This window comes from Bos mutus, chromosome 13, assembly GCF_027580195.1.
Source record: "Bos mutus isolate GX-2022 chromosome 13, NWIPB_WYAK_1.1, whole genome shotgun sequence".
NCBI lineage: Eukaryota > Metazoa > Chordata > Mammalia > Artiodactyla > Bovidae > Bos > Bos mutus.
This window is the reverse complement of record NC_091629.1, coordinates 30,872,216-30,895,963: the sequence shown is the minus strand read 5'-3', so window position 1 is coordinate 30,895,963 and position 23,748 is coordinate 30,872,216. Positions and strand designations below refer to the sequence as shown.

At 42.7% G+C, this 23,748-nt stretch overlaps 1 protein-coding gene across 5 annotated transcripts in view; it reads right to left on the bottom strand.

The window, feature by feature from the left end:
- The window catches only part of LARP4B (La ribonucleoprotein 4B), a 90,125-nt gene that overhangs the window by 39,499 nt on the left and 26,878 nt on the right, over positions 1–23,748 (bottom strand). For 2 of the 5 annotated variants that reach the window (XM_070381225.1, XM_070381224.1), the window contains 3 exons: positions 18,815–18,949; positions 18,133–18,192; positions 157–295 (listed from right to left, as the gene is read on the bottom strand). In XM_070381225.1, coding sequence (XP_070237326.1) covers positions 157–295; positions 18,133–18,192; positions 18,815–18,895 — 280 coding nt within the window. In that variant the 5' untranslated portion in view covers positions 18,896–18,949. Of the gene's footprint in view, positions 1–156; positions 296–4,395; positions 7,421–18,132; positions 18,193–18,814; positions 18,950–23,748 lie in introns of those variants that run through there. The other 3 variants (XM_070381223.1, XM_070381222.1, XM_070381221.1) reach the window with 3 other exon arrangements.

Sequence of the window (23,748 nt, the reverse complement as noted above, 5' to 3'; positions counted from 1 at the left end):
CTGCAGTTACTGACCTTTTCAACTTGACTGTGAGAGACCTCAGGGTTCATAAATACTGTCACCAACCATGACACAGATCTTAAACACTTTCCCAAAAGTGAACTCAAAGGAAACAAGGCTGCAGCCCAGAGCAGAGGCCCAGCCCCGCCCACTCACCGAGGTGGCCACGGCCAGGTGGCGCCTCCCAGACGGTGCTCACACCGCCATCTGCAGCTCCACGCGCTTCCAGCTGTAACAGTGGAGTGCCCCATACTTTTGCATTAGGGTTTAGCTCTGAAACTTTGGCTGTTGGTACCTAAGAAAAAATATGATGTGTTTATTTGTATCCAAATTCCAATCACTGCAATTTTACTTACTAATTCAGAGTTAAAACATATCCATGCTAGAGAATTTATGTGAAAAAGGCTGAACCTATTTACACGTACTTTTAGGGAGAAATCAGATGCAAAAGTGATCCAAGTTGATGCACTCAGAACTCCACTCACCAGATGTTAATTTCTTACCAAGTGAAAGGCACTCAAGAAATAGGAATCAAAGTCCTGCCTTTATGGGGTATCTGATCAACTTTTTTAACTGGTGACTCAGTTATTTCTCTGGTCCAGACTACCCAACACAATTCAAAGATTTGCAAATCTGAGAACCGATGGATGAAACTCTAAAATAAAGCTTGAACACTGCTAAAGGTTAAAGGCCATAGAAAATGAAAGAGTCATGGTGGAGAGGCACCAGATGCGGACACCCTGTGACTGTGCCCATTTCCAGTCACGTGACCCCCAGGCTGTTCCAAAAACACTGGCCCTCGACTCCCTGGGCTCATCTGTCAGAACACTCCCAGACGTCTGCTCAGCTGGCTCACACCTTTGCGTCCCTTGGGGACTGCTAGGGTCTTTCCTGGCACACCTCACTAAACCCACCACCACCCTTGAATTTTCTCTCTCCTGCTTACAAATCCTGAAGAGTCCCCCAAATCTAAAAGAAGCTGATGTCCTGGGGCAGCCACCCCAATTCCTAAGCAAGCCTGGCCACGACCTGCATTCTCCAGGCACTGCACGTCACAACCCCACCAAGGAGGGCCAGGGCTGCAAGAGGGGAAAAGGCCGGGTCCCAGGAGCCCAGGCAGCAGCTCCACGCTGGGAGCAGCCTCCTGGTGCCACCCAGAAAGATCATCTCTAAGGCCAGTGCACCATGATGAGCCAAGTAGGAAACAAAACGTGTGGGTCAACAACCTTAAAAAAAAAAAGAAAAAACATCATAAATTCACTCTAGCTGGGATGACTGACACTTGCAGTGAAAAAACGATTTGTGAAACTGAGGTAGAGGCTGATATGGATAAAGTTATAGAGTATCCTCTGCCCATACCTCAAGGCATGGACAATAAACATCACGCCCAGAACCAGGCACCTATGTGAGGGCTGATCTGGAGTCCTTCTAAATTTTAAGTACCAGACAGGGCAAAGAACAGGGTACCCCTTCTCCTTCAAAAATGTTTCCCTCAAGAAGCACTGAGTCTTCAAGCTCCCTTCTTATGTGACATCTAAACGTCCAGCTCATTGCTGGATTCTGCTCCTGCATGTCCACCTGTGTCTTCAACACACACTTCTGACATCCTCAGTGAGCGCCAGGCACAGCACGAGGTGGTCCGGGAACAAGGACTGCACCAAGCACAGTACAGACAACCTCCACACCTCATGGGCACCACTGCCCTCCTCAGCAGGTACACCTTTTCTCTCTGTTCTCTTTTTCTTCAAATTGAGGCCTTTATTCCTTCCTATACTAATACTCTCATAACCCACCTCTTCTGGTTACACCCAGTCTCGTTCTCCCACGTGACACACGTCAAGTTTTCCACCCACGGAACAGACCCCTGACCTCATGGACACACTATACATTCTCTAAATTCCTAACTCCAACCTGCACTTTGCATGAGGTCTTCCTCATTTTTAGCACCACCTGCAGTTGGCTATACTGCATCACCAACACACATTTTACAGCTAACACACACAGAGTCCTGGAAACACACTGCCCACAAACAGCATCCTGAAAGCCACGCAGGCCTCGGGCTCCTCCCGCTCCGCTCGCCCATAAGGCATGTCCTGTCCTCCCCATTGGCTCCCGGCGTCCACTCTGGGCACACTCTAAGGCACACACACTCTGGGCACACTAACACCTGCAGTCCTGAGCCCAGCAGGGAGCTGCCTGAGAAACATGTGGGAGGAACCAATGTTTCGTGATGTAATAACATAAAATTCTACTTTCTACTATTTGACAACTTGTGCAAGGCTTTATGCCACAGCTGACCGGAACACTATCCGTGCACAAGTGACTACTTCTACAGTAGGCAATCAGGCATCAGGGGCTTCACACAATCTCCAGCAGCCAGTCAGGATTCAAGGGATATTCTGAGGTATGACAGGGATACAAGAACGGAGATGTGACAGCCAGCTGGGTGCCAGGCACACCCCACGCACACACCTGAGTCATGACAGCCCCATGACACAAGTAAGGAAACCAAGGCAGAGGAAGGTTAAGTAACTCACCCACAAAAATGATCCCAATTAGAAAACTGTGTTCTAATATCAAGAAAACAAAACATTTATCAAGAGCTCATTAACTTCTTGTAACTCACATGAGAAACAACTTGTACTAAACAAATACATTTCTTCAAAATGCAGCTATTTTCCTGCAGTCACAGGGACCTCCAACTGATTATCAACAATTCAAGTTTCATCTGTGTGGCCTCCTAAGTCTTATTTTTCCCCTGAAAAGTCATGGCCAAGCAATAGTTGGTAGAACTAGCAGTGAGCTGACCTTAATGGCCACATTCTGAAGCCATTCTACACAAATGACCCCTGTTACTCTTTGAAGAGTGCAGTATCCCCAAACTTTGACACTCAAAGAAACACTACCCCTCAGTGCTATGCTCCATTAACAGAAATAAATAACCTACCAACTCACACACTTTGGCCAGGAAATAAAACCATCCCACTGACAAGTTAGTGAGTAGGAACCAGAACACCGAGTATCAGAGGAGGGGGAGGCAGATGGAGAATGTAAGACAGGTGAGATATGGAAGGGAAAGAAGTGCCCATTTTCTAAAGTTTAAGTGAGCCTGGACTAGTCCTGGATTGGCACTAAGTTTAGCAATTCAGAGCAATTCAAAGACTTCACAATCATGACATCTATAACTCTGGCTTGTTACCTGTAAAACAGCATAATAGCAGCTATAATGAGATGTCTGCACAGGCACTTAGGACTGGAGTTTCGAACAAAAAGCAGTACCAGTAAGTGTAGCGTGTCAGGTGAGCACACTGTCAGGCACATGGCGCAACTGACAGCTAACTCAGAGCAGCGCACACGCACCTCACCCTCCCGTGCAAGAGCAGGAGCCATGTGTGCTCCACCTGAGAGACAGGTGTGGACAGCTGGGGAGAGCTGTCAGCCACGTCCACTGAGGGAAGTGGTTAAGTGGTGCTCGCCTCCAGAACTACTGTAGGAATAAAACTGACTAACCTGAACGTAACTGTTTCGGGAAAAACTCTCAAATCTGAGCATGAAATAGAAAGAAAGGAGGTTAGTGGATAAATTACAGAATTTAATTTCTACTTGCTTGTTTCCAAATAATAGGCATAATATTTGAGCCACATCTATCTGTTCACTATTACTATTTCTCTTGCCTAATACAACAAAAACCACTAAAAATAAACAGATTGAATGAATGCTATTTTGCTACTACAAATATACGTGCCCAAAGGACTGCATCAAGAACAAGACTAACTTCTTGTTTCTTGAAAGTTTGCATTTATTACAGAAATTCTAGGAAGATGCTCAAACAACCTGCTTGGTGCAGGACCACATGCTGGTTTGGTTCTCCCAAACCAGTGGGGCCTGGGCGGTGAGGGTCTCAAAGCCCTGCAGGTGCTTCTGATGAGAAGAGGGAACCGACATCCTGGAGCCAGTTAAAAGCATCAAGCGTACCTCCCTGGACGGCTGCCAAGCAAAAGCAGCAGAAAGCAGATTTCAACTCCTCTGTGTTCTCCAAGTGTAACCTTCTGCGTGATTTTAAACATCCAATGGGCCAAATGTTTGTTCCACTCCACAAGGAGCCAGTGGCAAGGACAGGATGGATGAAAACAGGGCAGGGCAGCCTCCACGGACAGCCACGCCTGATGACCTGTACCACAGGCACTAGTGATCCTAGCTTCAATATACTAAGAGGAAACCGAATTGACACTCTGCAGTTTGGAAATGATTAAACTGATGCTATACTAACTTCGTTTTATAACAATATTGAAACAACTAACAATTGTTTAGAATAAATCTTTGTTAATTCCAAGTTAAAAAGCAAAATGAAAGATTAGCACATCACAGCAATAAAAACTGATACAGCATACTTACTAAGTGTGCACCTGTCTCTTGCCATCCCCAAATGATAGTATCTTCTGCCACTGGTAGCTGAAAAGGAGGCTTTTCCATCCAAAACAAAGACATCTCCAGGTCCTGGGGCTTACAGTGCAGGTCCTCACTAAAGATTTGCTCATCTTCTAACGTATCTTTCGTGACTGTATCGGTCCATGGACAGCCCGCTTCAGATCTGCAACCATCTGCTGGCCCCTCAGAAAACACCTGACTTGCCAGCTCCGCCATCGGGTAGCAGGAAAGTGCACTCAGAAACTGGGGATGCTGATGCCCTGGGGGGCTCCGCAAATCCCCCTCAGACAGCTCTTCAGACATAAGCGACAGGGCAGGGTACTCACAATCTGGGACGGCCACCTCCCTGCTGTCACCTGGGACAACAGGAATCCCCTGCAGCCCGTCCACTTGGGCAGGGTAAACACCAGTCACGCAGGAGCACCCTGCACGTAAAACCCCTAACTCCACTCTTTCAGAGACCACCAAGCCCATGTCCCCTTGTAAGGCAGGTCCCTGTGCCATGGGCCTGGTACCGCTCTGGCTGAAAGGGCATGCGCATGCACCTGTCCCACACAGGCCTGCGTGGCTGGCAGTGCCGGGCCCGCCACAGCCTTCCTGCAGACGCAGTGCCTCCTCCTCTTCTCCACCCGTCAGCTCTGGTTCTTTCAGCCCTGACGCTCGCCCACCAGAGGCCTCAGGAGCGTCTCCGGCTGACTGGGAGAGAACCTGCTTTGGCAGAGGGCTGCCACCGCTGTGCACAGGGCTCACCCGCACGCCTTCCAAGTCCTGCACGCCTGGGGCCGAACTCTTGCTTACAGGTGGTGCAAGGCTGAGATCCTCATGACTGCCGTCATTCACTCGGTAGGTATCGTTCCTTCCTGTGTGAGCTGTCTCAAAGTCAGGATTCTTTGCTTCACCAGAACTGACACAAGCAAGCACACTCTGACTGGGCACTGCTGTGCGTTTCTGTGCATTTGCTTCCCAGTCAAAGGCTGTTCGGGGGTCTATCTGGACCCTCTCTGTGGCAGCTGTCCTGGCTTTCGGGGGTTCCTGCTCAGAACTCTCTGGTCTGTGAGGGTCCTTCCCTGAGCTCTTCACACACGACTCACTCTTTGTTTCACTCTCCTCTTTGGCGCAGGTGAAAACACCTGCAGAGGAAATGAGGTCACTTGCAGGCCACCTGGAGCAGAGGAGGGACTTGCTGTGTGGAGGTGCTCCCTGCGAGTCTCGGGACATCCCTGGGCCGGCTGCGGCCCGCACTGCACATACCACGTTGCGGCTCTGGGCCCAGGCCTTGCTGGCCCCGGTGTTCATACTCAGGTCCACCTGGGCAGCAGCTCTCCACTCAGAAGCCCTCTTACCACAAGCCCCATCTTCCAAAACGCTAGTGTCACCCTCATCCTGGTAAGATGGATGATCCCCAGACAGCAAAGACAAGCCGGCCTTGTCTGCATGCGGGCCGCGTCCACTTTCTACACTGCGGTCGCCCAGGCGCTGCTCCGCAAGTACCAAGGGCCTCGGGCCATCGCCTCTGTGAGGGGCTGGCTCTTGGAAATTTGCATGAGTAGGCAGAAATCTAAAGGTCCCTGAAGTAATACATCTTACTGAACTTAAACTGGTTCTATCGCGACATACGGAAAGGATTCTGCAGTTTGATCTGCTAACATCTAAACTGGAACAATCACTGCCTTTCAGTGGTTTTGCAGAGTTACTCGCTCCTTCCCTTCCAGAGTTTAAACTCTGATCTGCATGAGCTGTTACAGTCCCACAATCACCACCTCTCTCAACAAGTGAAGCGCCACTGATTACAGTACTCTGTGAATCAGTCACCAGACCCGCAGGCTGTGAACTGCCACACGATCTCCCTTCAGGGATGGTGCATGCACTCACTAGGCAGGCAGCGTCTGTGTGGATGTTTAAGGTGGGGAGTGTGCCCACATTACGGAATGCACTCCTTTCTGTGTCAGCTTCAGGGAAGCTGGCGAAGGCCTGTGCCCGCAAGGCACCAACGTCTGTGGCACAGGGTGGGTCACTGTCACTCACCAGGGCAGAGCAAGGTTGAGCTTTCTCACCAAGAGCCCACTCTCTCTCCCTTGGGAGTGGCCTGACCTGCAGGGGCAACTTTGCCCCAGGGGCCTCCAACACCCCAGGCCCACGGCCAGCACTGTCTGGCAGCTGGGCCCCTCTGTGGGCCCCCTCGGAGGTGACAGCTGGACGGCTCTGGGGAGCTGTAGCTGTTTCACACGCATGAGCACACAGCTCATCTCCACCTTCTGGGCCGTCAGGATCAACAGCACAAATACTGTAAAACCTGCTCTCTCTGGAATTCCTATACCGTTTGCAGTCACCACAAACAAGACCTCCCCCTGCCCTCTCTTCACCACTCAGATCTGAGGAATCAGCAGCACTACCAATATGAACAGTGACCAGCACCTTGTTCCCCACCTCGGAGCTTTCCCAGGTGGCTGGGCAGTGGCAGCGAGGGTGGTGGCCAAGGCCCTGGTCAGGGGGCGCCGGGGCTGGACAGCAGGGCCCCTCACCATCGGGGAGGCCCCCACACGGAGGGCCCCGGGCACCTTCACCACCGTGCCCCATGGTGGTGACGTCAGGGTTCCCGTCAGCCTCACCTATGTGTCCAGATCCAGTAAAGAGCCCGGACGTGGGAGAGGAGTCCAGCAGCCACCCAGGCGCTGGGCCCTGTCTGCGTGCCAGCCTTGCCAAAACCCCAGCCCACACGCTGGCCCTGCGTCCACCACCAGGAAGCGCCTCATCTCCAAAGGCACTGAATAATGAAGATAAAGTTTTACTTATCTTGCTCTCCGGTTCCTTCTCCTCCACTGATTTCTGCAACAGGCCAATTTTTTCATTGTCATTGTCACTACTTAATTCTTTGCGGAAGCAACAACCCATGTTCAAAAGTTCAAAAACTCACATAACAATGCCTGTTGCTTTCTGAACCTCCACAAGTGCATCTCCCACTAACTTTCTATGGTTTCTGACGAGAAGCCGACACCCAGATCCCAAAAATAACACTCGCACAGCAGTCACATGTCTCTGCCACTCAAGTCCCAAATCCAAATCACAGCAGACCTGCCCAGTGGCAATCTCCTCATGCCCGACAGTCCAAACAGCAGCCAGAGTCCAAACACACACATAACACGGGAGATCTTTCTGGTATTTTTCTTAGTCTCATAAATCCAATAGAAAACTAACTAACATTATTATCCCAGCCAGAAGCAGTCACTACAGAGTATGGCTTTTTATACCATTTCAGCATTCTCTGAATTGCATTTCACGGAATGGTGGCAACCAAAGGAGTTAACATATATCTTCTCCCCAAAGGGAAACAACAGTAAAAATGTGTTCTTTAAAATTCTTAGGTTCTTATAGTTGTCAATATTCAGTAATGATCATGCTAGGCACAAAACTGGAATGGTGTCCAGTAAGAGATGTATATTGAAGGGTTCCCTGTGAATAGCATATGCTGTCTGGGATTTGCGTTAAAACACACCTGGCCTGAAAATAAAGAAGTAAATACATACAGACGTAACACTTTCAAACACCATGTGTGCAGAGGGGAGGAAAAAGAAAAAGCAAACTACAAGGGCGGGAACTGTTCACGTCAAAATTGGCACACTGAGGTTTGTTTTATTACTGTATTTCTGCAGATGTTCAAAAGTTTTGGTTAAAAAAACCAGAAAGAGCAAGAGAAACAAAGAAAGAAAATCGACACCTGCAGCCCAGTCCAGGGACCCCCCAAAAGCTCCCAAATGAAGCCCTTCTTTGAGCATGAGGAGTGCAGTTATCGTGCATCCCATGGCCCAGGAACATGAGCACCACAATGGATCTGAACTTACTTCAACATCCGTAAGCTTTGTTCTCTGAATAAGAGATTCTTTTTCTTCAGTTCAGTTCAGTCCAGTCACTCAGTCGTGTACGACTCTTTGCAACCCCATGAATTGCAGCACGCCAGGCCTTCCTGTCCATCACCAACTCCAGGAGTTCACTCAAACTCATGTCCATCGAGTTGGTGCTGCCATCCAGCCATCTCATCTTCTGTCGTCCCCTTCTCCTCCTGCCCCCAATCCCTCCCAGCATCAGAGTCTTTTCAGATGAGTCAACTCTTCGCATGAGTGGCCAAAGTATTGGAGTTTCAGCTTTAGCATCAGTCCTTCCACTGAACACCCAGGACTGATTTCCTTTAGAATGGACTGGTTGGATCTCCTTGCAGTCCAAGGGACTCTCAAGAGTCTCCTCCAACACCACAGTTCAAAAGCATCAATTCTTTGGCGCTCAGCTTTCTTCACAGTCCAACTTTCATATCCATACATGACCACTGGAAAAATCATAGCCTTGACTAGATGGACGCAAAGTAATGTCTCTGCTTTTGAATATGCTATCTAGGTTGTTCATAGCTTTCCTTACAAGGAGTAAGCGTCTTTTAATTTCATGGCTGCAATCACCATCTGCAGTGATTTTGGAGCCCCAAAAATAAAGTCTGACATTGTTTCCACTGTTTCCCCACCTATTTCCCATGAAGTGATGGGACCAGAAGCCATGATCTTAGTTTTCTGAAAGCTGAGGTTTAAGCCAACTTTTTCACTCTCCTCTTTCACTTTCATCAAGAAGCTTTTTAGTTCCTCTTCACTTTCTGCCATAAGGGTGGTGTCATCTGCATATCTGAGGTTATTGATATTTCTCCCAGCAATCTTGATTCCAGCTTGTGCTTCATCCAGTCCAGCGTTTCTCATGATGTACTCCGCATATAAGTTAAATAAGCAGGGTGACAATATACAGCCTTGACGTACTCCAAATAGGATTTGGAACCATGTCCAGTTCTAACTGTTGATTCCTGACCTGCATACAGGTTTCTCAAGAGGCAGGTCAGGTGGTCTGGTATGCCCATGTCTTTCAGAATCTTTCACAGTTTATTGTGATCCACAGTCAAAGGCTTTGGCATAGTCAATAAGGCAGAAATAGATGTTTTTCTGGAACTCTTTCGCTTTTTTGATGATCCAGAGGATGTTGGCAATTTGATCTCTGGTTCTTCTGCCTCTTCTAAATCCAGCTTGAACATCTGCAAGTTCATGGTTCACATATTGCTAAAGCCCAGCTTGGAGAATTTTGAGCATTACTTCACTAGCGTGTGAGATGAGTGCAATTGTGCGGTAGTTTGAGTATTCTTTGGCATTGCCTTTCTTTGGGATTAGAATGAAAACTGACCTTTTCCAGTCCTGTGGCCACTGCTGCGTTTTCCCAATTCGCTGGCATATTGAGTACAGCACTTTCACAGCATCATCTTTCAGGATTTGAAATAGCTCCACTGAAATTCCATCACCTCCACTAGCTTTGTTCGTAGTGATGCTTCTTAAGGCCCACTTGACTTCGAATTCCAGGATGTCTGGCTCTAGGTGAGTGATCACACCATCATGATTATCTGGGTCATGAAGTCTTTTTTGTACAGTTCTTCTGTGTATTCTTGACACCTCTTCTCAATATCTTCTGCTTTTTTTAAGTTCATACCATTTCTGTCCTTCATCAAGCCCATCTTTCCCTTAGTATCTCTAATTTTCTTGAAGAGATCTCTAGTCTTTCCCATTCTGTTGTTTTCCTCTATTTCTTTGCATTGATCGCTGAGAAAGGCTTTCTTATCTCTCCCTGTTATTCTTTGGAACTCTGCATTCTTTTGCTGACTATGATTCAAATACGACATTTTGAAAACAAAATCATTCTGTTAATTCTTTTGTGAGAGAGATTTTTCTATGTTAACCTACAAGTTATGGCTGGTGGACTTTTAACATTTTATAAAACACTGATAGTTTTTGATTAAAAAAAAAAAATTTAGGAATTCTGCTTAAACATGATGATAGCAATTCAATCTGACTGTTCTACACTCTCCTCCCCCTGATTTCCAAATCTCATCTTGCTTTGTAAGGCCACCCCTCTCAACTGTGCAGAACAACTCTCTTATGCCCACATGCCGCCCACTGTTCAAGCGTCTGGGAAAGCATCCTAGCAGTAAATGCACCACTGACTCTCTCAAACTGGGGGATCTGCAGGCTCTCTCAAAGATGCAAACACAAACATAGGTTTAAGAGTGCACTGTTGCTAGGCAACAACACTTAACTGACCTAGTAAAAGTCTCTCAGTGGTATCCGATCTGCAACTCCATGGACTGTAGCCTGCCAGGCTCCTCTGTCCATGCAAGAATAGTGGCTGTTCCCTTCTCCAGGGGATCTTCCCAATCCAGGAATCAAACTGGGGTCTCCTACACTGCAGGCGGATTCTTTACCAGCTGAGCTACCAGGGAAGACCTAACCTACTGAGAAAAGAATTGAATCTAGTACATCATTTCATTCATGCCCAGGGAAGGCTAGGTGACACCAAGGTGTACACAGAAGTAAATCAATAAAAGCAGCAGGAAGTTGTTCACTTGGCACTCAGCAGTTCAAGCTGCAGAAAACTCAAAGAAATTCTTCGTAACACCATGAGCACTTGGTGAAGGAGCTTTCATTTTGGCGAAATACCACCTGCCAGACTAAAAATGAAAGTCTCCAATTTGCATTATATAGGTTTAGGCAATCAAGTTTTATTTCTATAAGAATTACATACAATAAGAATTTTTCAGTAGTTCTATGCAAAGGTCCGTCTAGTCAAGGCTATGGTTTTTCCAGTGGTCATGTATGGATGTGAGAGTTGGACTGTGAAGAAAGCCGAGCACCGAAGAATTGATGCTTTTGAACTGTGGTGTCGGACTTTAATTTTTGGGGCTCCAAAATCACTGCAGATGGTGACTGCAGCCATGAAACTAAAAGACGCTTACTCCTTGGAAGGAAAGTTATGACCAACCTAGATAGCATATTCAAAAGCAGAGACATTACTTTGCCAACAAAGGTCCGTCTACTCAAGGCTATGGTTTTCCCTGTGGTCATGTATGGTTGTGAGACTTGGACTGTGAAGAAGGCTGAGCGCCAAAGAATTGATGCTTTTGAATTGTGGTGTTGGAGAAGACTCTTGAGAGTCCCTTGGACTGCAAGGAGATCCAACCAGTCCATTGTGAAGGAGATCAGCCCTGGGATTTCTTTGGAAGGAATGATGCTAAAGCTGAAACTCCAGTACTTTGGCCGCCTCATGTGAAGAGTTGACTCATTGGAAAAGACTCTGATGCTGGGAGGGATTGGGGGCAGGAGGAGAAGGGCACGACAGAGGATGAGATGGCTGGATGGCATCACTGACTTGATGGACGTTGAGTCTGAGTGAACTCCGGGAGTTGGTGATGGACAGGGAGGCCTGGCGTGCTGCGATTCATGGGGTCGCAAAGAGTTGGACACGACTGAGCAACTGAACTGAACTGATGCTATTAAAAAGACAATTTTAAATCAATGACAATCTTTAAAAAGTTATCACTTAAAAGGTTATGAAAAATGTGGGGAAGGGGAGTAAGAAAATGTACATCTTTTAGAATGTGTTTGAGCTTATATGACAATCAGGATAAAGCAAGTAGATACAGTTATGGGTTAAATACTGGAAAACCAGGGTAACCACACATCAAAAAAATACAATGGATTCACAAAAACAAAAAAAAAAAAACAAAAAAAGACTCAAGAATAATAATGAAAGAAAACCATTAACCACAAAAGGAAAAACAAAAAGAAACAAAGAAAAAATACAAAATTAACTGCAAAACAAAGTTTAAGATGGCAATAAATACATACTAATCAATAATTACTTTAAATGCCAATGGACTAAATGTTCCAATCAAAAGACAGTGTCAGACTGGATAATACAACAAGAACCTACAGTATGCTACCTATAGGAGAGCACTTTAGGGCAAAAGACACATACAAACTGGAAATGAGATAGAAAAAGACATTTCATGCTCAGGGAAATGACAAGAAAGTGGAGTTGGCAATAGTCATATCAGACAAAACAGACTTTAAAACAAAAACCACAAAGAATGACAGAGTAGGACACATATAAAAGCATCAACACAAGAGGCAGACATAGTATTTGTTAACATACATGCACCCAATACAGGAGCACTTAATACATAAAACAAACACTACAGACATAAATGTAAAAAATGGATGGGAATATAGTAACAGTAGACTTTTAACATTCCACTGACATAAATGGATAGATCTTTCAGACAGAAAATAAGAAGGCAATGAAGATCTTGAATGACAAAACAGAACAATTAGATTTAATTGATATTTCCAGGATGTTACATCCAAAAAAACCAGAACACACGTTCTTTTAATTTAAGAGTGCACAGAACACTCTCTAGGGCACAAAACAAGCCTCAACAAACCGAATAGAACAGAAATTATTTCAAGCATCTTTCCTGACCACAAGAGCATAAAAGTAGAACATCAACCACAGAAAGAGAAAAGAGAAAAAAACAACTGCACAGACTAAACAACATGCTACTAGGAGACCACTGGGTCAACAATGAAATCAAAGACGAAATTTTAGAATTACTTCTAAACAAATGACAATGAAGACACAACCATACAAAAACTATGAGATGCAGCAAAAGCAGTTCTAAGAGGGAAGTTCATAGTGATACAAGACTTCCACAAAAAAAGAAGAAAAAAATCTCAAATAAACAACCTAATCTATCACCTAAAGAATTAGAAAAGGAACAATAAACAGAACCGAAAGCTGGAAGGTAGGAAGAAATAATAAAGATTAGAGAGGACACAGAAAATTAAGAAAAAGATCATAAAACCAAGAACTAATTTTTTGAAAGGATAAACAAAAGTAACAAACCTCTGACCAGGCTGACCAAGAAGAAAAAAGAAATACAACTAAACAAAATAAGAAATGAAAGAAGAAAAGTAACAACCAATACCATGGAAATACAAAATACTGTTAAAGAAAATATTATGAACAGTTAGTTATACGTCAACAAAACAGCCAACTTAGAAGGTCGACACATTTCTAGAAATACATAGCCCGCTGAAACTAAGTGAAGAATTACATAATTTGAACAGACAGATCACTAGATGTGAAATACAATCTGCAATTTAAAAACAACAATAAACTCCATGCAAACAAGAGTCCAGGCCTGGATGACTTCTCTGGGGAACTCCACCTAACATACAAGGAAGAGCTGACAACCTATGCTTCTCAAACTCTTCCAAACAACTGAAAAGAAAAAGACATTCTCAGTCATCCTACAAAGCCACCATCACCTCTGAAGGACAAAAAACTTTTAAGACGGCCAAAAAATTATAGAAGGAAAAAAAGTATGTGAGTTGATTTTATTCTAAAGGGCAACTCGGTTACTTTTTAATTGAATTTTTTATTTTTGGTAACTCAGTTACCTAATCCATATAAACAATAAAATTCTTTTCTATATCATTAGGTGAAGTTATTAAGTCAAAGTCGCTCAGTCGTGTCTGACTCTTTGTGACCCCATGGACTAATATAATACAGTCCATGGAATTTTCCAGGCCTGAATACTGCAGTAGGTAGTCTTTCCCTCCTCCAGGGGATCTTCCCAACCCAGGAATTGAACTGGGGTCTCCTGCATTGCAGGCAGATTCTTTACCAGCTCAGCCACAGGGAATACAATAAAAAAAACCTATTTGTGGATTACAAATTTAAGTCTCAGGCCCTAACCTCCCTAATTAGGACCAACTGGCACTAGTGACCCACTTCACTGCTCACTTAAATTTTTAACAGGTGGATTTTCTCTCCACAAAGCTTTACTCCTCCAGTTTTTTTCATCTCAAAATAGATCCATCATCCACTAAATTACTCAACTATCCCTGATCGATTTTTCCCTCACCCCAATCCCTACATCCAACCCATAAATTGGTGCCATTTATGGATTTCCAGGAAATCCAAAATCCATTCAAGTCTAAGCCACCATCATTTCTCACCTTACTTACCAGTTCTTTAACTTGGTTTCTTTGCTTCTATTCTTGGTGGCAAGAATACACAGAAGAACTATACAAAAAAGATCTTCATGACCCAGATAATCACAATGGGGTGATCACCCACCTAGAGCCAGACATCCTAGAATGCAGAGTCAAGTGGGCCTTAGGAAGTATCACTATGAACAAAGCTAGTGGAGGTGATGGAATTCCAGTTGAGCTATTTCAAATCCTGAAAGATGATGCTGTGAAAGTGCTGCACTCAGTATGGCAGCAAATTTAGAAAACTCAGCAGTGGCCACAGGACTGGAAAAGGTCAGTTTTCATTCCAATCCCAAAGAAAGGCAATGCCAAAGAATGTTCAAACTACAGCACAACTGCACTCATCTCACATACTAGCAAAGTAATACTCAAAATTCTCCAAGCCAGGCTTCAACACTATGTGAACCATGAATTTCCAGATGTTCAAGCTGGATTTAGAAGAGACAGAGGAACTAGAGATCAAATTGCCAACATCCACTGGATCATAGAAAAAGCAAGAGAGTTCCAGAAAAAATCTACATCTGCTTTATTGACTACACCAAAGCCTTTGACTATGTGGATCATAACAAACTGTGGAAGATTCTGAAAGAGACAGGAATACCAGACCACCTTACCTGCCTCCTAAGACGTCTCTATGCAGGTCAAGAAGCGAGTTAGAACTGGACATGGAACAACAGGCTGGTTCCAAATAGGGAAAGGAGTACGTCAAAGCTGTATACTGTCACCCTGCTTATTTAACTTATATGCAGAGTACATCATGAGAAACGCTGGGCTGGATGATGCACAAGCTGAAATCACGATTTCTGGGAGAAATATCAATCACCTCAGATATGCAGATGACACCACCCTTATGGCAGAAAGTGAAGAACTAAAAAGGCTCTTGATTAAAGTGAAAGAGGAGAGTGAAAAAGTTGGCTTAAAGCTCAACATTCAGAAAACTAACATCACGACATTTGGTCCCATCACTTCATGGCAAATAGATGGGGAAACAGTGGAAACAGTGTCAGACTTTATTTTTTGGGGCTCCAAAATCACTGCAGATGGTGACTTCAGCCATGAAATTAAAAGACAGTTACTCCTTGGAAGGAAAGTCATGACCAATCTAGATAGCATATTAAAAAGCAGAGACATTACTTTGCGTCCATCTAGTCAAGGCTATGGTTTTTCCAGTGGTCATGTATGGATATGAAAGTTGGACTGTGAAGAAAGCTGAGCGCCAAAGAATTGATGCTTTTGAACTGTGGTGTTGGAGGAGACTCTTGAGAGTCCCTTGGACTGCAAGGAGATCCTAAAGGAAATCAGTCCTGAATATTCATTGGAAGGACTGATGCTGAAGCTGAAACTCCAAAACTTTGGCCACCTGATGTGAAAAACTGACTCACTGGAAAAGAGCCTGATGCTGGCAAAGACTGAAGGCAGGAGAAGGGGACAACAGAGGATGAGATGGTTGGATGGCATCACTGACTCGATGGACAAGAAAAAGAGTTTGAGCAAGCTCCAGGAGTTGGTGACAGACAGGGAAGCCTGGTGTGCTGCAGTCCACGAGATCATTAAGAGTCGGACACAACTGAGAGACTGAACTGAACTGATTCTTGGCTCACTACAATATATTCTACTAATACAATGAAGTGAAAGTAATCTTTTTATGTCATGTTATTCCCCACCTAAAATCCTCTATCTCTATCCCAAATTAATTTCAACCACTCAGAGACAATGCAAAACTGTTCCCTAATGCTGACAAGAGCTAGGTTTTGCTTCTGGTATTACTTTCTACTTGTTTCTCTTTCTAAAGGAAATAAAACATGCCAAAGAGGATATATCTCTTCTTGAGTCGGCTCTGAAGCTGCCCAGGCTGCCCAGGTTCAAATCCTGGACAGATGAGCAATCTTAGGGAAACTGCTAAAGCCTCTCTGCTCTCAGTTTCCTCCAGTTAAGATCACTTTTTACACTCACTGATTGGCTAGACTTGCAAACAGTTACAACTCAATAAGGGTATTATTTAGGGAAGGAGATTAGCAGGGAGCTGTATAACAAATGCCAGCACCACGGCAAAAATGCAAACTTGCTTGTGAATTATTCAGACATTTATTTGGGTGTTCCTAAGGCCATTCTCCTCCTATTTACACTGCATGCAACACTAGGGGAAAGACTAAACCTTAAAAAAGACTGGTTCCCAAATCAGACCACTAAGCACAGACACTTTGCAGTTGCACAACTGCAGACTATGAAGGGTCAGTACTCAGAGCCACCACACCAACTCAAGCTGTCCATACACAGGTGTGCCATTATAATGCCAGTTAGAAAAACGTTCAAAGCAATGTCATTTATGATAGCAGGAAAAAAAGAAAACACGTTTAATGTAACCAAAAACTGAACAGCTAAAGAAATGATGGCAAATCAACATAAAATACCACAGGGCAAGTACAAGGGTATATACAGATGAAGTCTGCTACGGGGGGAAAGCATGAGGTAAAATATGTATAAACATACTGTTTAAAACTACATAAAAATGTATGTACTCTTTAATAAGAGTTCCACTTTCTACAGAAGGCAAATCTGTTATAAAGTTTTAAAGAACACACATGTTGTGAGCCCAGATGGTCTCTTAATGATGATCCCTTCTAGTTCTAGTATTCAGTGATCCTATGAAAACCTAAAGTGTGCAAATACTCTGAAAAACTGGTGAGCAGAATACACATACTTTACAATACCAGATGTCAGAGATGTGTTCTGTGACACCAGGGTATTGCGTAGCAAAGCTGGACCAAGAACCAGCCATGTAATACTCGACTGTAAGACATAAACTCTTTACAATGACAAAAAAATCATGTGCAGGCAGCACTAGTTGCAAATCATTTCTCTACAGAAATGAATATTGAATGCTGGCTCAAGTGTTATACTTCTTTTCTAGGCAGGTCTTATTGCAATTGTTTTCCACAACATAATTTAAAAAACAAGCGAACCCCAAACCAAAACCCACCCATAGAATCCAAGTATCTAGTTTTATGCCCTAACACATGAATCAATCAAGAGGACGTGGGAGATTTGATCTAAAACAGTTTTTTAAATCTGTCAGTGATTTCTGTATAATGTTAACTCTTACATTTGACTTTCAAATGACTTAAAATATTATAAAATTCACTTAAAATCAGTGTAAGATACAGTATGCAAAAAACCTACATACATAATAATGATAAAATTCAGTAGTTTGGAGGACACCCTTCATTTTTTAAAATTCTGCCTTATTAAAAATACATCAACAATGCAATCCCTGCCTTTAACTTCTATATGAGCTGCTTATAAGTTGGGGTGTAGATGAGGCCACTATAAATTTTGTAATATTACTTTTAAAAATTTACATTTACTTTAAAAAAGACTTAATTTTAAAATTCACTTAGAACACTGCCAACCTAAACGTGCCTGACTCCAAATGCATCTGATATATGAAAACGCAAACAGTGAAACCAATGTTCTCAGTAAAAATATGACATCTGTGCTTTAAGGAATACAGGCTGTTGAAATGTAAAGCTAATCACACACAACTAGATGATGAGTGAACCATTAACAACACTGTGATGAAGAGATGAAATTAATACACGTGGCACTCAGCTGTCTGCAGAGCTACACGCACACACCAGAAGAGAATACACAGTACTGACATATACTGTTCCCAAGCGGGTCCTCCCCCACTCTCTTTTTGGGGAACATTCACATTTTCTAATTTCTTTACAATTAATATTTACTATAATGCATTGTCTGTGAGCTTTAGCTATGATTAATCTCTGAACTGAATTACCTGACTCAAAGCTGGAATGGAACTTGACTGAGAAGTTGTCTGAGATATGGGACCATTCATCTGTAAAATTGAAAACACCAGACACACCATCACTACCATGCAAAGAAACACATTTTCAAACCATGGTAATTTAGCAAAACAAAACCCACTGAGAAAAGCACACTTATATGACAAAGAAATTTAATGAGATAGTCAAAATGATGTAAGAGCCTTGAAATTTAAAATACTTTTAAATTCTGACTGGTGTTATTCTTTGTCATTTCAACTGGAAAAATTAAGAAAACCTACTTTTCCCAACATCATTTAGAAACTTTAAATATCATTGCCTGACATGATAATAGCTTACAATAAACAAATACACTCAAAATTTTAAATCTGTATTATAATTTCTAATTAACTCTTTAAATAAATACCACTACAATGGCTATCATATTATTAAAATATTTATAAATCACTGCCTTTATCTTAGTGATTTTAAGTCCAAAGCTCTAAGTCTTAAGAACTATAATGCCTGTGTTTTCTCTATCACTTAGAAATCTGAAATTTCCTCTACTAAGTAAGCCCTAAGTATACTCAGAATTTACCCCTATATTTAAGCATAAGTGTTCTGAGTAGAGTGCAGAGCCTGTTATCACAACAGAAGAGGGTGCACGGGCCAGCGCTGGCCTGGACGCCCACTCACCAGATGCGCGCTGTCTTTCCCTTCTTGGACTCGCTGGCCCTGCGGTTCAGCCACGACCTTAGTGTCCTGATCAGAAGTCATGAGCTGTTTACTTTGTGGCTCCACTGGGAGAAGTTCAATGTTAGCCAGAGAATCCTGTAAAACGACAGACAGTAAATTGGTAACTTGAAGTGCAGAGGGTAATTTAATTCTAAAATGAAACTATTAAGCAGTTTTAAAATCCTCAAGTTTTCTAGGTCATACGTTTATCCCTCTGCAGTCTAAGTAGTTTAAAGAAATGTGCCAATAATGTCCACCTTTCACACCCAAGAAATTACATTAAAAAAAAAGTTTCTTCATATTAATTTGCTAACTATAATATTGTAAGATTTAGAAACCAAATGTTAACATATACAAACCCACTCATGTCCAGAAATTCATTTTTTAAAAACAGAAAATTATCAAAGTACTAGAACTCCAATTTGGGACTGATGAATGCCAAATTTATGTATATATAGAACTCTGTAATACTCCTAGAGGAAAACATAGGCAGAACCCTCTGACATAAATCACAGCAACATCTTCTTGATCCATCTCCCACAATAATGTAAATAAAAACAGAAAGAAAGAAATAGGGCCGACTTAAAAGCTTTTGCTCAGCAAAGGAAACAATAAAACGAAAAGACAACCCACAGATTGAGAAAATACTTGCCAACAATGCAACCAATAAGAGATTAGTCTCCAAAATTTACAAACAGCTTAAGACACCTAACAGCATCAAAATAAACAATCCGCTCAAAAAATGGGCAAAAGACCTGAAAAGACATTTCTCCAAAGATAAACAGATAAGCAACAGGCACAAGAAAAGATGCCAACATGGCTAGTTATTAGATAAACGCAAATCAAAACTACAGTGAGATATCACCCCACACCAGTCGGAATGGTTAAATACAAAAAACCCACACACAATAAATGCTGCAGAGGGTGTAGAGAGAGAGAAACCCTCCTTCACTGCTGGTGGGAATGCTAACTGGTACAGCCACTATAGAGAACAGTATGGAAGTTCCTTAAAAAACTAAGAATAGAGCTACCATATGACCCTGCAATCCCACTCTTGGGCATGTATCTGGAGAAAAACATGATTCGAAAGGTTATATGCACCCCAGTGTTCTTTATAGCCCTGTTTACAGTGGCCAAGACATGGAAACAACCCGAATATCCATCAACAGGGGAATGGATAAAGATGTGGTACATACATACAATGGCATGTCTGTGTGTCCATGCTAAGTAGCTTCAGTTAGGATGGACTCTTTGTGACCCTATGGATTATAGCCCTCCAGGCTCCTCTATTTATGGGATTCTCCAGGCAAGTATACTGGAGTGCGTTGCCAGGCCCTCCTTCAGAGGATCTTCCCAACCCAGGGGTTGAACCAGGGATTTTACATCTCCTGCATTGGCAGGTGGGTTCTTAACCACTGGCGCTTAATTCACTCCACGTGACACTCTCTAGGTCCCTTTATGTTGCTGCAAATGGCATTATTTCATTCTTTTAATGACTGAGTAATATATGATGGAATATTACTCAGCAATTAACAATGGAAACAGTGACAGACTTTATTTTGTTAGGCTCCAAAATCACTGCGGATGGTGACTGTAGCCATGAAATTAAAAGACACTTGCTCCTTGGAAAAAAGCAATGACAAATCTAGACAGCATATTAAAAAGCAGAGACATTACTTTGCCTACAAAGGTCCATAGAGTCAAAGGTATGATTTTTCCAGTAGTCATGCATGGATGAGAGAGATGGACAATGAAAAAGGCTGGGCATCAAGGAACTGATGTTTTCAAACCATGAAAACATCATGGGACTGGAGAAGACTTTTGAGAATCCCTTGGACAGCAAGGAGATCAAACCAGTCAATCCTAAAGGAAATCAACCCTGAATATTTATTGAAAGGACTGATGATGAAGCTGAAACTCCAATACTTTGGCCACCTGATGCAAAGAGCCAACTTACTGGAAAATACCCTGATGCTGGGAAAGACTGAAGGCAGGAGAAAAGGGACAACAGAAGATGAGATGGTTGCAAGGCATCACCAACTCAATTGACATGAGTTTGAGCAAACTCCGGGAGATGGTGAAAGACAGGGAAACCTAGCATGCTACAGTCCATGGGGTCGCAAAGAGCTGGACACGACTGAGCGACTGAACAACAATTAAAAAGAATGAAATAATGCTATTTGCAGCAACATGCAGGGACTGACAGAGTATCACACTGAGTGAAGACAGAGAGAGAGAGAGAAGGAGAAATTATATACATCCCCTGTATGTGGAATCTAAAAAGAAATGATACAAAAGAACTTGCTTCAAAACACAGAGAGACTCACAGAAAACTAACTTATGGTTGCTAGGTGTGGAATGGCTAGTTAGGGACTTTGGGATGGACATGTATGTACTGCTTCATTTAAAATGGATAACCAACAAGCACCTACTGTGTAATATGTGGAACTCTGTTCAATGTTATGTGCCAACTGGGATAGAAAGAAGGTTTGGGGGAAATGGATACATGTATATGTTTGGCTGAGTCCCTTTGCTGTTCAGCTGCAACTACACAACATTGTTAATCAGCTATACCCCAATACAAAATAAAAAGTTCAAAGTTTTGGAAAAAATAAAAGAAATTCATTTTTTAAGAACAGAAAATTACCGAATTAATAGAACTCTAATTTGGGACTGATGAATCCCAAATTCATGCATATACAGTTTTTGACCAGCCCATTTCATTTTCTTCTAGGAAAGCAGTAGTCTGGAGAAATAAACAAGTTTGTTTTAAAGGAATCCCTTCACAGTCTTGAAGCAAAGAAACCAAAAGCAATATGAACACAGGGCAAAGCATGCCAAGCAGCCTGCATACAGCTTTTGCTTGGCTCAACAGCTGGACACTGAACTTCATGTAATTTTCCCAAACGGATCATGAAGTAACACTGGCTTAGAAGGGATATCAGTTAATCATGATTTTGTATTACGAGTGTCAGAACCACGGTTCTCAGACATCCAGGTGTGACTTAAGTGTTCCCTCTCTTCACTGTAAGCTATGACTCCTCAGAAGATAAAGTTGATTTAACCCAGATTTTTCAAGCTCTTCTAAAAACACACAGCATCCAAGTGGCAGATAAATTTAAAAGCTGTTTTTGTCACTAGGTAAACCATGTAGGTTTTTAAGTTTCTATGATGGCACTTTCTATTCTCAATAACCTGCTTATGATAAATTCTCAAAACCCTTTATAATGAAATAATCTGATGATCAAAGGTAAACTAGTCCTACTGTCAAATGTATCAGCAACCACAGAAGCACAGAATCACTGAAACGCTGTACGATAGACTTGGAAATGTAAACTACTAACAGAGGAGAAAGGCCTGAAACAAATCAGTTTCAGAGATCCATGTTTTCCACAATGCAGAATGAATGACAAATATGTTAAACTGTAATCACCTGCAATGTGTTAAATTGTAAAATCCAGAAAATATGATGGTACCTGCACTGACAGTCACAGCAGGGAGGTGCAGATGCTTTTTTACACTATTAACTTGAGTATTAAAATTCTCGAAGGGGGGAAAAAAATGTCTGGCTGAAAACAAGATACAAAGAGAAAAAAATCAACTGCAAGAGTCCTTTATTATATATACTACCTATATTTTTTTCAGTCGGTCACAAATTACGCCCCTTGTGACTGAAACAGCACACCACAGATAGGAAGTAGTCCTGCACAACAAACCCAGGATGTGATCTTACTGCAACCTTGCAGCAAACACAAGCACACAGGAAGGCCTAGGGGCTCTGCGAAGCTGGACCAGGAGCCTGGCTTCAATACAAACAAAGACAAGATACACAAACAGTCCCAACTGTGGCTTTGTTTATATGGCTTTATCTGTTATGTTTAATAATGATAATAAATAAAATGAGACCCTAGCTTTTAGGGATGCATACTGAAATACTTCCAGGGGAGATAATGTGATGGGGGGCAGAGACATGGGGGCTCACAGGTGCTCTTCCCGGGAGAGGAGAAGGAGGGGTCATGATATGATCCTGTCTACTTCTGTATTTCTGCAACAGTGTATAAGCCAAGGATGAAAAGGCAGCCATGGCAGCAGCTTAGTACAACAGTGGTTCTGCTCTGACCTGGGCAACCCATATGAACAAGCAATCATACACCCTGTCTCTAAATTACCAACCTGACACATGCATTTTTTTAAAAAAACCCAACAATTGCTGAAGTTGCCAAGTGGTGTTATACTGAGTAAACTACAAAGCACTGAAATTAGACTTTATTATCAAATATCTCAATCTAAAATAAGACTTAAAGAATACTGACAACAACTCCAATAAAACACAAAATAATTTTTTCATTACTTGTTTAAGAAACCAAAACTATTTTAAGACTTACAGCTATATAACCTATTGCTTCTTGGCATAAAGCAGGTCTCAAGGCTGTGAAGAGAAAAAGGCAAAGGGGGAAGAGATCTACTTTCAAAGCAAACTGTTTCTTGGCGTAAGACCTGGTAACAGGACAACCTAAAGGTGTTCAGAGGCAACTTTCACAAAAACTTAATGAGCCAAACCAAAGGGATCATCTTCCTGATTTGATTTAATTTTCTATTTACATGAAAAAACAAAGACATGAAATCAGAGGCCCCGCCCCCCCAACCAAGTGGTCTCTAGGCTAGCAGAATGTTAATTCCATCTGTCAAAGCTCCACCTCAGAAAGTTTTACTAACCTTATCAACTACTTGGGAGCGTATAGTTCTCTTAGTTCTGTTTCTAAACAATTCTTTTCACACATACCCAAAATGTTTGTTTTATAAGTAAAAACTTATTTAGGTCTTCTTGGACACTCAAGACAATCCTTAAAAAAATATAAATCAATCTCAAACCTAACTATTTATCAAGCTGGTGG